This window comes from Ceratotherium simum, chromosome 3, assembly GCF_057802395.1.
Source record: "Ceratotherium simum simum isolate JZ-2026a chromosome 3, ASM5780239v1, whole genome shotgun sequence".
NCBI lineage: Eukaryota > Metazoa > Chordata > Mammalia > Perissodactyla > Rhinocerotidae > Ceratotherium > Ceratotherium simum.
Genome location: NC_141902.1, coordinates 75,366,393 through 75,381,242, shown reverse-complemented (window position 1 = coordinate 75,381,242; position 14,850 = coordinate 75,366,393). Strand labels below are relative to the sequence as shown.

The window sequence follows — 14,850 nt, the reverse complement described above, 5'->3', positions numbered from 1 at the left end:
GGCTTAAAAAAAGCAAAGGAGATCCTTGGGGAATAAGATGTTGAAAATCCATCAGTATTTTTTTAGAGTTCAGAGGATGACCTTAAACTACTTTTTGTTGTAAACCTTCTACTTTTTATGACTAAAATACTATAACTATCATAATCATCACCTGCTATGAATATTTCAAAAATAATAGGCAGATTATCAATTTGACTTCCAAGACCTATTTTGATGCTTATTTTTCTAACATTTTCACATTGTTATTTAAAAAAAAAGAAAAGAAGAAAGTTAAGAGTGAAGTCTGCTTAGTGCAAGCATTCAGAGCCCGTAAGAAGTTTCTCAGTAGTCATGATTCATCTTTATATCTCTACTGCTTGGCAAAGTGCCTCACACACAAGATTTCTAAAGTGAACTGCTTTTGTGGACTGTAATATTCAAGTACAGATATTATCTAGTGAATCCTGATTTATAATAGGTCAAATCATAGTATTCTGTTTTGATATAATTAAGCAGAACTCACTAAAAAATAATTTGCTAGCATAATTAAAAAGCTCACAGTTCATTTTACCCTAACATCTGCTTAAAGGAAGGCTTTATAAGCCAAAATGGTTAACTGTTTCCTCAAAATCCTAGATGATAATTTTAAAAGTAAAGTAAGTATACAAGTACCTAAACTTTTGTTGGTTCTTAGCCTTGCTTTACCAGGAGGGGAAAAACGGGGCAAGGGAGAGGAAAATAAACCTGGGTAGATTTCTGAGCAGAAGACAGATAAAGAAGGTGGATTTTCTTTTTTCTTAACTCTGGATTGAATTTTATAGAGTAATTTCATTGCTTTTTAAAGGCCAGTCATAGCTTTTGCTGGAAGCAGATGAGAGGATATCAAACCAAAGAGCCAAACATAAAATGTGTAAGTTTTCAGATTTGTAGTTCTGCTCCAACAATGGAAAATCATAGATAGACCTCAACATGCTTTCCATAAAACAGCACTCAGTCCTTATCCGATACTTTACCATTATGTTCAAGTATGTAAAATAAGTTGCCAGCTGCCTGATGCTCAGTTAAGTATATTAATTATTCATATAGTTCAAAACTACATAAGTAAAATAAAAAGGGCACCAGAAAGCAAGCAATGATAATCACTCCAAGCAGTTAATGTCCCTTTCTGTCTCTGCTGAAAAACTGCCTGAGCTGCCTAAATAATGTAGACTCTTTCTTCAACAGTATAAACATATTGGGTATTTTTAAAAACCAGTAACAAAGAAAAGAGGCACAGAACCTTTGCAACTTTCAAATTTCTGACATGGCAAACAACTTTTTCCACTGGTTTAGTTTCATGAATTCTCACATTTAGACAAATCCATTCTAAAACTAAATATATTTTAAAATAAATATCACTATTTCCTAGTAGTCTATGTCATCGGATCTTGTCCTTTATTAGTACAGAAGGTTGATCATATCTTAATTTTAGTTGATAGTAAATTTTACTTGAAGTGATGAAAAAGAACTAGCAATGAAGGGGGTATCTAACAGTATGAATACAATAAAACTCTGTGATAAAGTACCCTATGACAAATGAAAATTTTGGTACAATGTGATGGGCAATTGGTTTCTGTCTTCTAGCCAGGCCTACATTCTTGAATGGGAGCACTAAAATTCTTATTTCCTTGGAGGGAAGGAATGAACACAAGGCAACCTATCCAGAGAAACAGGAAGTTAGAAGGAGGGTACTCGTGTTCCCAGTATTCTCCCAGCTTAATCTCCCTGGATTGGGTTGATGATACAGGCACCGTTAGTCACAAGAGTCCTGGAATGGCTGCTAAAGTTTTCCCAGAAGTTCCAACCAACCCCAAGACCCAGAGTAGTCTGTACAGATATTTAAGTGGGACGAAACTACCACAATCAGGCAGTGCCATACAGGGACATTCTGAATGACCTTGCAGGAACTCGTACTAGCAGCATGCACCAACCTGCCCAGGTCACTTCATCAACTTCATAATGATGCAATTCTAAATTTTACATAATGGAATTTTTGGATATCACTTATTATTTTATGGTGTGGTTTTATTGTACCACTTCTCCCAGTTAAGTCTTAACATTCATATTTATTATTAGGTATCTCCACATTCCCCTTGTTCTTGTGCTCTGGTCTTTTCCCAACGTCCACTTCTCTTCTGAATGGAGAAAGTACTGGGGTTAGCTGTCAAGAATAGAAAATCTATTCTTTTTCAAACAGAGAGTGTCATTATACAAGACAACCAATACTTTGTGGAACACATTTATAAACTTGGACAGGAACAACAAAAGTATAATACTTATACTTACAATAAAAAATGTCCATGTGTTCTTATGCTATATACCATATTTCTTTTTTTCAGAGTTACTTATAAAATGAATTCACTGAACTGTATCACAATCTCCCCATCAGTAGGTATCTGATCTAGTACTAACTTTTAAACAATAGCCCAACTTACCCGGACAAGTGCATCATCTATGATATGGTCACGTCTGACTTTGAGTCTCAAATATGGATTCAACTGCTGTCCTTGAACTAAGCTGTAGAGAACAGTGATTCTTCGTTCACTGTACATGCGAATTCTATTGTCATAATATAATCCCAAATTCTTTGTGACAGCATTCAATATAAAGGGACATGTCATAAAAGAGAATTTGTTCTCTGTTTCTACTTTGAAAAAAGTATAATCTTTATCCATCTCTAGAACTTCGTTCAGTGGTTCATTAATAAACTCTTCAAAAGGGATAAGTGGTTTTCGACAATCCAGAGTTTTAACACCAAGTTCAGTTTCCAATGGGTCCACTCGAGGACCTTTCTTGTTTCTTCTTTCCTCTCCCAATAGCTCCTGAAGTGTCAATTCACTGGACTCAGGGATGGGCTCTTCATCATCTTCTTCATTATGATTTGTGTCCACTTCCCCTCCCACTACATTTGCATAGTAAACCATTTTCAAGCACTTTGAAGCAGCAACAATAGCATCATCATCGTTCACTAGATTTCGACTGTTAAATTCATTGCTTATGACTTTGTAAGTAATAAGTTGCTGAAATGTTTCCATCATTCTCCGAATCTGGTCTGCACTGTATTTAGACCACAGTCTAACCAGTTTTCCTTGGGCTGCAAGGGGTAGCTTACTCATTGCTTTGCAAAATAACGGCAAAGCCATTTCCAGATATTCAGGACTGTGGAGATTTCTATTCTCCATTACAATAATGAATAAATTCAGATAATTAGGATCTCGGGAGTACACATTGTGATACGTCAAGTCACATTCCACATTAGGTGATAAATATACAAGTGCATTGAGAAAGGCAGTTTCTATTTTTTCATTAGAGAGCAATCTGGTGTAGACCCTTCTAATGGCCTCAATATCCACAGACACATCATCAGGGCCTAATTTTTGTAAGTTGTTATCTCCTTGTGAGCTATCACTTATCCTTGAGGAAGATGCTTCTGAATCTTCTTCCATAGCAGCAGCAGAACATGCAGCTTTTTCCTTTTCATCTTCATCTTTGTCTTCGTCCTTTCCTTGAAGAGACTTCAGTTCTTCCTTCGTGTGTTGTTTGACTTTCCGAAAGCTCTGTACCAATGCCTCAGCACTAGAAAAAACTCTTCCAATAACACGGATTAAAGGGGAATAATCCTCTCTCTCTCTACATAATTCAAGAATTTCATATACTGTCTCTTCTGTTAGATAAGTCACATCTAGAAAATTAGAGGAAAAAAGAATATTTATTTTCATAATATATGTATGTTTCCTTTGTTTTAATAAATTCTAGTGAAAAGTAAAACAGTCATTTTGCACTCAATATCATTTGATTTACAACTTTAAAAAAAGTTATCTAATACTTAGATTCAACAAACAAAATATTATGTTTACCTATTTTTTCCAATGAACTATGAATAGCAACAACCTCCCCCATTCTTTCAATAATATATAGCTTTTATTAGGATTTATTCACTTTTAAAAATCATGGAATATATTAACATGCAGCTTTAATTGTAAATATGAACCAAGATATCACGTCCTGATTCACCAAAATACACCTCTTACAACCTTGCAGAAACACTGCTATTCTTCTGAGAAGTTTCTTCCTTATTTCACTCATTTCACTACAGTCATGTGTCACTTAACAACAGAGACAGGTTCTGAGAAATGCATCGTTAGGCTAGTTCATCGTTGTGAGAACATCACAGAGTGTACTTACACAAACCTAGATGGTATAGCCTACTACACACATAGGCTATATGGTAGTGATCTTATGGGACCACCGTCATATATGCGATCCGTTGTCAACTGAAATGTCAATTATGTGGCACATGACTGTACTCTATACTCAAAACACTAAGAAGGCAGGTTTTAATAAAGGTTTCCTGAGCATCCTATTTTAAAAAGAGCTCTTGTCCTACTTCTGAATACTGTATATTAAAACAAGTATACTAAATTTAATGTATATTTACATTATATACAGTAATATAATATTAAATTTAAATTTAATATACTATATATTAAAACTAGCTCCTTTTTTCTTTTGGTGAAGAAGATTAGCCCTGAGCTAACGCCTGTTGCCAATCCTCCTCTTTTTGCTGAGGAAGATTGGCCCTGGGCTAACATCCATGCCCATCCTCCTCTACTTTACATGTGGGACACCTGCCACAGCTTGGCTTGACAAGCAGTGCATAGGTCTACGCCTGAGATGTGAACCTGTGAAACATGGGCCATCGAAGCAGAGCATACAAACTCAACCACCACGCCACCAGTGCAGCCCCTAGAGTTTCTTTTATGGGCCTTAATTCTTTAAGAACTAATCCTCAGGTTTGTCTAGTAAGGATATATAGTCATTTTCTGTTAACATTAGAATCTCTTCCTGAAAAGTATGAAATTGCTAACTGGAAGCTCATTTCCCATTATTTTAATTGGAAAAAATTATAATACCTTCTTACAAGACAAGGCAAAACTCCTATTTAATTTCCTGAAATCTAACCAAAACACAGTAAATAACTATCATAAATAACTATCCTGCTAGGATGTAAAACACTCTGCTTCCTAATCATCAAATCATGAAGTTGTTAACAAAGAGTTGCTCTGCATGCAGTAACATGGCCTATCTTAGGGACAGCAACATTCTAGACCCACACACCCTTTGTTGACATGTCATGCTCTTCAGAACATCTTCAAGTGATTTGGACATTCTACTAATTCTATATAAAATGTACCAATAATTTTTCCACATAGTGTTTTGTTTAAAATGTTGAACTGAATTTTTCAGACATAAATATAAATTAATTTAAAAACATTATAACTAGAGATACAAACATTGATAAAGTTTTATTCGTCAATACAAAGAGGTGTTCTACTGAGAAACCGTTAAATGAAGAGACATTTATATATGATATATACCTGTGTATTTTGTGATATGTGTGTGTTCCTGAAAATATTCTTAATCTAAAAAATTTTACACTTGAAAAAATTCTCAGGCAAAAATGGTTTGGGGCAGACTATTCAATATCTATGGAACTTTGTAACTAGAGCTAACAAATATAATTAATAATCAAAATAAAAGTACTAGTGCAGTTGATACATTTATAATTCTTAGTCCAAAATACTACAGTAAACACAGAATGTTGCAGAAAAAAAGGGGGAAGGTGGGAGCCATTAGCATACTGGAAGAAAGTACAAGGAATTGGTAAATTACATAAACTTGAGCAAAAACAGCACACAAGAACTGGGGATAACCACTCAATAAGCACCTCTAAGATGAAGCACATAGCCAAAAAGAAGACGGATACATCTCTCCTGTACTATAATGGATGGATGGCTGCATTTAACTGTGCCAGCAAGTTCTACATTTAGTAACTGCTGCTCTGTGGTGCAGACTTGACGGGGAAATGTATATAATGAAGTCAATACAACTTCTACATTATACATATTGACAACATTCACCTACTTATCCACATTGTGTGAGCTAATTCATGTAACAGAACTCTACATTTTGAAGCAATAAAGTTGTATAAAGTTATGTAAACAGCTTTAATGTGGAAACAGAGTAGAAGCTATACTACAATTCCATTTCACTAATTAATTTAAACTTGATTCAAACGGTGTTACTGAAAATTTTAGAGGTATTCTCTAACTTATACATGTCCTAACCAAATGCTTCCTCTTTTAATACAATTACCTCTGGTAGGGCTGAGCCCTATCAGTCATTTAGAAATTCGATTACCTTATTACTGATACTGATTACCTTCACTGAGGGAAAGAAAGCGTGGAGTTGAGCATTAAAAAAAAAAAAGTTTTAACAGTTTTGAGATACAAGATCATTTGGTAAACTAACCAAGGCTTGGGAGAAGACTGCCATTGGTGGGTGATGATTCTTGGCAGCATAAGTGTGCCGAATGCCGGGAAGAAGGTGATCAGGATATGGGAAAGACACCAAAAGGAAAAACTGAATTATTTTTCAGGTAGCTATCATAAAATTTTGCCTTGCCTTCAGAAACAGAAAAAGACCAATGCTCCCTCTTGCTGCTTCTTTCACCTCATAGTGGTGGGGTTCCATAACTCATGCCAGATATTTAATCCAGCTATTCTATAATTTAAATAAACTTTGAGGCCTAGTTTAGGAAATTAACTACCACTTAATACATTTTCCCTGGTAGAAAGTGTTAAAAAGTTCCAATCAACCCACTAACAATAGATATTTTGGAGTATAATCTGCTTCTAATTAGAGACCGTAAGAACAGTAAAATGCAGTTAAATCATTAACTTAATTATTAGTTGTCATTTACCACAATAAAAAAATAAATTTCACTATACTATCATGTCCACCTGTCACGAAATTAGACAAAACAAACAAAAAAAACCCCTCACATATTATTTAAATCTCCAATCTGATTTTCAGTCAAAAATCCTCAATTAAAAATAGAACATCTTACCTCTAAAATCATCTCTCGCTCCGTGTCCTTCCTTCTTGTTCATTTTTATGTCAGAGCAGGAGTTGTTAGGGGCGCCTTTGGAGTTTTCAAGGTAAGCTGAGCTTGCTCCTTTCTTGGAGGGATGAGGATCACAGAGTTTTGCATTAATCTTATAAAGGTCGAGGGCTTTAATAGCCGCTGCATTGTTATCCATACGAAGAAAAGTTGGACAGGAAGCACAAAACTCATTCGTGCAGGCCTCATTTCCACAGCCCTCAGTTAACTGGTGGTAGTAGCGTTCTATTAGATGCTTTGCAGCTGCTCGCTTCCTGTATCAAACATTCAAACAATAAGCACAGTGATTAGTACAGCTCTCAGGTACAAAGCTTAACAGATCATCAGCAAAGCAAGTTAGTCAAGCACTGAAGTAATAAACTTGCATATTAAGATGAGGTATAGAAAATGGAGATCCACTATTACACAAAACTTTTAACTAGTGAAATATTTGATAAATACTTCCTCAGATACTATGATAAAGAACACTGCTTATCAGAATCATTGTTTTAATAGAATATGCTTTCCTTTGGTTTTAAAAAAATAGAGAAAAAGCTTGTTTGATGGTATATGTGCCTAAATTGTTTGGCACAACAGCTGAAAATCACAAGGTTTATGGCTCAGTTTTAACATTTTATCACTTTAAAAATTAACATTAAGGGCCAGCCTGGTGGCACAGCTGTTTAGTTCGCGTGCTCCACTTCAGCGGCAAAGGGTTCGCGGGTTTGGATCCCAGGCGCAGCCTGACGCACCACTCGTCAAGCCATCATCTGTGGCGGCGTCCCATATAAAGTAGATGAAGATGGGCACGGATGTTAGCCCAGGGCCAATCTTTCTCAGCAAAAAGAGGAGGATTGGCATCGAATGTTTGCTCAGGGCCAATTTTCCTCACCAAAAAAATAAAAAAAAGAAAGAAAAGGAGAAGCTATTTATTTATTTATTTGAGGAAGATCAGCCCTGAGCTAACATCCATGCTAATCCTCTTTTTGCTGAGGAAGACCAGCCCTGAGCTAACATCTATTGCAAGTCCTCCTCCTTTTTTTCCCTTTTTCCCCCCAAAGCCCCAGGAGATAGCTGCATATCACAGTTGCACATCCTTCTAGTTGCTGTATGTGGGACGCGGCCTCAGCATGGCCGGAGAAGAGGTGCGTCGGTGCGCGCCCGGGATCTGAACCCAGGCCGCCAGTAGCGGAGCACACGCACTTAACCGCTAAGCCACGGGGCCGGCCCAGGAGAAGCTATTTAAAGTATTGATCCAGCTATCACCATCTTGTTTCAACAGTTTGTAAATACTTGATTTATAATTAATCCAGAACTTCTATCTGGTAAAAAGGTTTTTTTCCAATTATCTACCATATGGGGGATTTAAAAAATAACTTTATAAACGAAATATCCAACGCTTGTGTTATACTGCAAGAAAGTTGCTCAAAGCACACAATCTTGAACTCAAAACATGTCGTTAAAGGGGCCGACCCGGTGGTGCAAGCGGTTAAGTGCGCGCGCTCCACTTCGGGGACCCAAGGGTTCGCAGGTTCGGATCCCAGGCACGCACTGACGCACCACTTGTTAAGCCATGCTGTGACGGCGTCCCATATAACAAGTAGAGGAAGATGGGCACAGATGTTAGCCCAGGGCCAACCTTCCTCAAGAAAAAGGGCAGGATTGGCATAGGATGTTAGCTCAGGGATAGTCCTCCTCACAAAAAAAAACCAAACAAACAAGTCCTCAAACTTCCTCATTAATCCCATGCCATGGGAACATCGAATACTTTAAGTTCCCTTAGGGCAAAACCTTATATTCCTCTTACTCTGTGAACTTCAAGTATGTAGATTAATGTTCCATTATGGTTCTTCCAGCAGAGCTACCAGGAATATTATTACTTCACCAAGGGGATTACTTCACCAAGCAAGAAGCTGAACTATGCCATCTCTATGGTTTATTCAACTCTAAAATCTATGTTTCCACTATCTGATGATATGAGAATACCACAATTTAAGCAGAGTAGTCTACTGGATCCAAGGAAATGTAATTCACAGCTATCCCTTTTGGTCTCAAATTCACATGATGCACTGGAATAAAAACTACAAATAATCAAAACTACAAAAAAAAAAAATCAGGGGCCGGCCCTGTGGTGTAGTGGTTAAGTTTGCACGCTCTGCTTCGGCAGCCTGGGGTTCATGGATTCAGATCCTGGATGCGGAGCTGCACACTGCTTATCAAGCCAGGTTATGGCAGGTGTCCTACATATAGGTTAGAGGAAGATGTGCACGGATGTTAGCCCACGGCCAATCTTCCTCAGCAAAAAGAGGAGGATTGGCAACAGATGTTAGCTCAGGGCTGATCTTCCTCACACACACAAAAAATTACCTAATTTAATTCTCAAAATGTTCCTACAATTATCTTACTAACGTGAAGGACTAAATGACAAATGGCATTAGAGTTTATATCTTGTTAATCGCAAGAAACTCAACAACTAACAAGAAGGCAAATAAGCAGTAGATAAGGAACACACTATTAAGTCCAATTTTGCCTCAGAAGTAGAATTTTGTCTCTAAACTATCAAGGTAAGTGACAAAAAGTAATAATTCAAACACATTCAATTCATTCTACACTTCTATTTTTCAAATGTTCCATGCAAATTTACCACTCATTGCATGCAAATAGAGAAAAAAGGGAAAAAAACCATAAAACACATTTAAAAATTGCATGAACATGACTTGGGAGATATTTTATTATATGTACTTATAAACAACCTCACTGTGGAAAATTAAAGATTATTATTCCAGATACATCACTATGCAAAATATTAAAGTGACAACATATAAAGAAAGAGAAATACAGAATTTAGAAGATTTATATCATATGTTGCTATTTTTCAGTAAAGAATGGGAGATTAATATGCCATCCTCTCCCAAACTGCAGTAGATTTCTGTAGTGACAATATAAATAGGTATGTATTTCTTTTTTGGAGGAAAATTATGAACATGTATCAAAAGTCATAAAAATTAATCACAGAATAAACCACACAAATTAGAGATCCGATTTGCGGGAAATAATTGGACAATTTTGCAAAAACACGTTGTTTCCATGAAATCTGGAAAAAACTGACATGCCCAACAATAGGGGATTACTTAAATGATCTGATAACCATTCACACAATGGAATAAATAGAAATTACCCAGATCTGAATTTGGCAAAAACAGTCTTCCTCATACATCACTAACTGACAAAAGATAGTTACAAAGCAGTAAGTGTAGGATGAAGCTATTTTTATTTCAAAGTATTAATAGTCATTTTCTATGAATGATGTGATTGAAATGGGTTTTTAAAATTCTTTTAGCTTCTAATTTATTTTTTCTATAATAAACGTGCTTTTATATTAAAAACTAATAAATATGAATGAGGAAAATGTTCACATACATAATTTGAATGGCCTCAAGGTTTATTGAATTGTCCATATGATTTTTCAAAGATTAATTATCAAAAATCAAAACACCGGGGCCAGCCCAGTGGCGTAGCAGTTTAAGTGTGTGCTCCACTTCGGCGGCCCGGGGTTTGCGGGTTCGGATCCGGGGTGCACACTGACGCACCGCTTGTCAAGCCATGCTGTGGCGGCGTCCCATATAAAGTAGATGAAGATGAGCCCGGATGTTAGCCCAGGGCCAATCTTCCTCAGCAAAAAGAGGAGGATTGGCATCGGATGTTAGCTCAGGGCTACTCTTCCTCACAAAAAGAAAAAAAAAATCAAAATACCAAAACACTCTAGCTATTTTCATTAATAAGAATGTCAGGTTTTGTCCTAAAAAAACCCCAAAACCCCAGTCATATACATAAAGCTTCTGTATGTAATGCATGAAGGAGAGTGAACAGTAAAAACAGGATTAAGGCTGAGAAATCAGAAGACCTGCATTAAGCTGCTTCTGCCTCTAAGTACCTGTATGATCCTGAACAAGTAACTCTCTGAGCCTCAGTTTTTCCCATCTTTAAGATTCCTTTCAGTTCTAAATTTTAAGGTTGAATTTTAAGATTATTCTATGTAACAAGAAGGTGAGCAAGGAACTAGCTTTTGTTGAAAGTGATAACAGACTAGACACATTGCTAGGCACTTTGACATAGATTATCTCATTTCAATCCCATGACTTTAAGGATTATCTTTAGTCCACAGCAAAAAAAGGAGACACAACTTAAAGAGTTAAATCACATACCTAAGATCACACAAAGGAAAGTGCAAAACCAGAACAAGAACAGGGGTCCAGGGTCTTCTAGCTTCAGAGTCTAAGTCGTTTCCACTATATTGTCTTACAGTAGGTAATTCATTTCAAAATAACTCAACAATAGTAGTACTAAAAACTTTTATGGAAAAAAAATCCCATAAATAATGAGTAATTGAAACAAATTAAAAACCTTCTGAAACATCATAAGTTGAATCTCATTTATGCAAGATATCTGGTATCACAAGAGTACACTAAGTTTCTTGAGGAACAGGTACCACTACATTCTGTAAAGTTAATATATGTATAATTTATTGAGGACCTATGTGCTAGGCACTTTACAGATGTTCCCACTTTAAAAGGCAGTAAACCCTGGCAGTTAAGAGCTCACACTCTGAGGCCAGATTGCCCAAATTCACATGCTGGCTCTGCCACTTATTAACTACGGGACCCTGAAATGACTTAGTTAATTAACCTTTCTGTGACTCAGTTGCTTCATCTTTAAAACGATGGTATACATGAGAAATATCATGGCTGTGAGAGAATTAAATGAGTTAATATATATATAAAGTGCTTAGAACACTGTCTGGCACATAGTAAGCACGATGTAAGTGTTAGCTGCTACTATTACTGATACAATTGTTATTACCATCCTCACAAGTCTATGAATTAGCTATAATAACCCTCATTCTGGTGATGCTTGGAGCAGTTATAACAAGTCACACATCTAATACGAGATTTGAACCCAGGCTTGACTCTCAAACTTGGACTTTTAATACCACTAAGGGCAGATTTAATACCAGTAAGGGGAGAGTAGACCCCTCTATCTGATCTGCTTCTCTACCCCAAGACTTAGAAATAGCAGCTACACTGATGAGACAGGATTGAAAGGAGACCATGCCACAACCTCCATGTTATCAATGGAATCAACAATATTAAGCATTTTTCTTCTTTCCTCACTCCAATGACACCTTGAATTATCTGTGTACAATTCTGTATCCCCATCGAATTTAGAGCATATAAAAGGCCTCTAAGTGGAGAATGTGCACACTAATAATGACATTTTGGAAAGTAACATGTACAAGGTTAATCTCTATACACTGGGAGTCACCAAATCATAGCTCCTGGGCCAAATCTATCCCACCACCTGCTTTTTACAGCTCAAAAGTAAGAATGGCTTTCACAATTTTAAATTGTTGAAAAAGTCAGAAAAAGAATAATATTTTGTGACATTTAAAAATTATATAAAATTAAAGTTGCAGTGCCCATAAAGTTGTCTTTATTAGAACATAGCCAAGCTCATTCATTTATATATCGTCTATGGCTATTTTAGCACTACAACGGCAGAGCTGGTAGTTTTAACAGAGACTGTATGGCCTGCAAAGCCTAAAATAAATACCACCTGGCACGGCCCTTTACAGAAAATATTTCCCAACTCTTAATTTAAAATCTGTGCTCTCTGCCCTCCAGCGGCATTTCCATCTAACCACATGGCCTCCTCACTCTTTCCTTCCCCTCAGCAAATCAATGCAGTAAAATGTATACCTTTCCCCAAGTATGATTAAAGAAAAGAAGAAAAGGAGAGAGGGGGAGACAAGGGAGGAGGAAGAGAGAAGATGAAAAGAATAAGAAAAAGAGATTAAAAAAGCAAAGAAATGAAGAGAGGCCTTTCCCTGACTGGGTCCCTTTAGTGATCAGGGACCCTTTAGTGACACTTTATCTGGCATTCATAATCAAAACTACCAGAAAAGGAGCTATGGCTTACTTTCTATAATTTCCTCACATCTCACTGACTTTTCTTACTATTTAAGAAACAAAGTTCTTTATAATATATTGATTTTCTATAAAAGTATGCTTTTCTTATCAAGTCAGTAATGAAGGTCAAGTGAGAACTTCTAATGAGACAGCTCTCCAAGTTAAAGTAGACATCTAAAAATATTTAAAAATTTAAAACAGACAATACTTTCCATTTACTTATTTTATTTCTGTAACTGAATTAGTGAGACAGTCCTACAAATAAATGTTCTATGGGATAAATCATATGTAGAGGGCCAGAGTTACTCTAGAAAACTTGACAGAAATGTTTTTAAAATGGTTTCACCTTACGGGGAAGTGTACTGATGTCAGCAATTGACATTAAAATGCATAAAAAAAGACAGATTTATGATAAAACAATGTAAATATTAATGGTAGAATCTAGATGGCAGGCATACAGTGTCAATCATAAAATTCTTTCAACTTTGCTACATGTTTGGAAGCTTTCAAAGTAAAACACTGAGGGAAAACACTGTTATCATATTGCAACGTTTTTAGAGAGCAGGTCAATTGGCAGAGGAAATGGTTTCAGCCATCAGTGGTAGAATAAGGAAAACCAATGTCAGCATCATCAATGGCACTAATACCACATTTGCTGACTTTAACTCTGTTTTTTAGAAGAGTCCAGTACTTAACAAAAACAAAACAAGCAAAAAAGCCCTATAATAATAATGATAAAAAAGAGCTATAAGCTGACCATAACTATGCAGAGCAACTTAATCTACCTGTCATGAGGACAAATATTAGGAATGTATGTTTAATGTTCCTATACCAACGGCAAACCATTGAGGTTAGAACCACTGAAATGGCTGCCAACAATATAGGAAAACGATCTTAAATTGAACTTAGTAATAGGCAGTTGGAAAATTAACAATGAACAGAAGAACGAAGAAGATGAATCCAAAAAAACAGCAATTGTCAGAAAGCGAAGATGTGTCAATGAACAATGAGCAAACCAGATTGAAATCAGAATTAAAAACTTCAATGATAGAAGATACAAGAAGTAGTAACTGCGACATGCAACATAAAAACTAATGGTGGATAAAGTAAAAACAACAAAGAAAGATAAAAAGGCAAAGATCAAAAAGAACATGTGAATGTAAGTAGAATGACTTTAACTGAAGATGAAGTCAAATGAATATGTGAGGAACTGAGAAGCCAGAGATAAAACAGAAAGGGCCTAAGGCTTGCATAATCAGTATATAAAGCTAACAACCACTGTTTACTGGCTTCTCAAAGTCAGTAGAGTATCTTTTCCTTCCTTCTAGGATGCTGCCTTTGCAAATACTCCACCCCCTCCTCCTAAAGTTACATTTAATGTAAAAATTGTGGAATAATGAACAATGGTATCCTAGATAGTATTAAGCCTCATAGAAATATATTTGACAAAAGACATCTGTAACACAGCTATGCTCAGGTTTAAGGTTGCGTCTGCTACAATGGAACTAAGTGAATTATTAGATTATTTCAAGACTGCATCTACTACTGTGAACTCATTAATTGTGGCTCATTAACCCACAAACCATTAACTACAGAATAAGACATAGTTTTATGAAATATAAATAAATACAAATTGATATTTTTTACTGTTAGAAATGTTTAATATAACAATAACTCCTAGGTATTGTTTTATTGATCTTTAAAATCTCAATGCCCAGAATGCTTGTTATAGAGTAAACACAAAGTAAAATTGTACAACTAATAAATATTTATATAAAATCATTCACCTTAAAAAAAAAAAGTGTCACATTTTACAGCGAGGTTATAATACACAAAATATATCCATCCCTTCCTCCAATTAAGATCCGAAAAGGGAAGCAACACAAAACACATGTTGGCATTAGTGTAGTGTACCTATTAACT

General features: G+C 36.0%; 1 protein-coding gene across 4 annotated transcripts in view; it reads right to left on the bottom strand.

The window, feature by feature from the left end:
- The window catches only part of UBE3A (ubiquitin protein ligase E3A), a 155,087-nt gene that overhangs the window by 90,672 nt on the left and 49,565 nt on the right, over positions 1–14,850 (bottom strand). For all 4 annotated transcript variants that reach the window (XM_087428807.1, XM_014781030.2, XM_004421913.3 and 1 more), the window contains 2 exons: positions 6,929–7,236; positions 2,454–3,700 (listed from right to left, as the gene is read on the bottom strand). In XM_087428807.1, the coding sequence (XP_087284933.1) occupies positions 2,454–3,700; positions 6,929–7,236 (1,555 nt within the window). The remainder of the gene's footprint in view (positions 1–2,453; positions 3,701–6,928; positions 7,237–14,850) is intronic.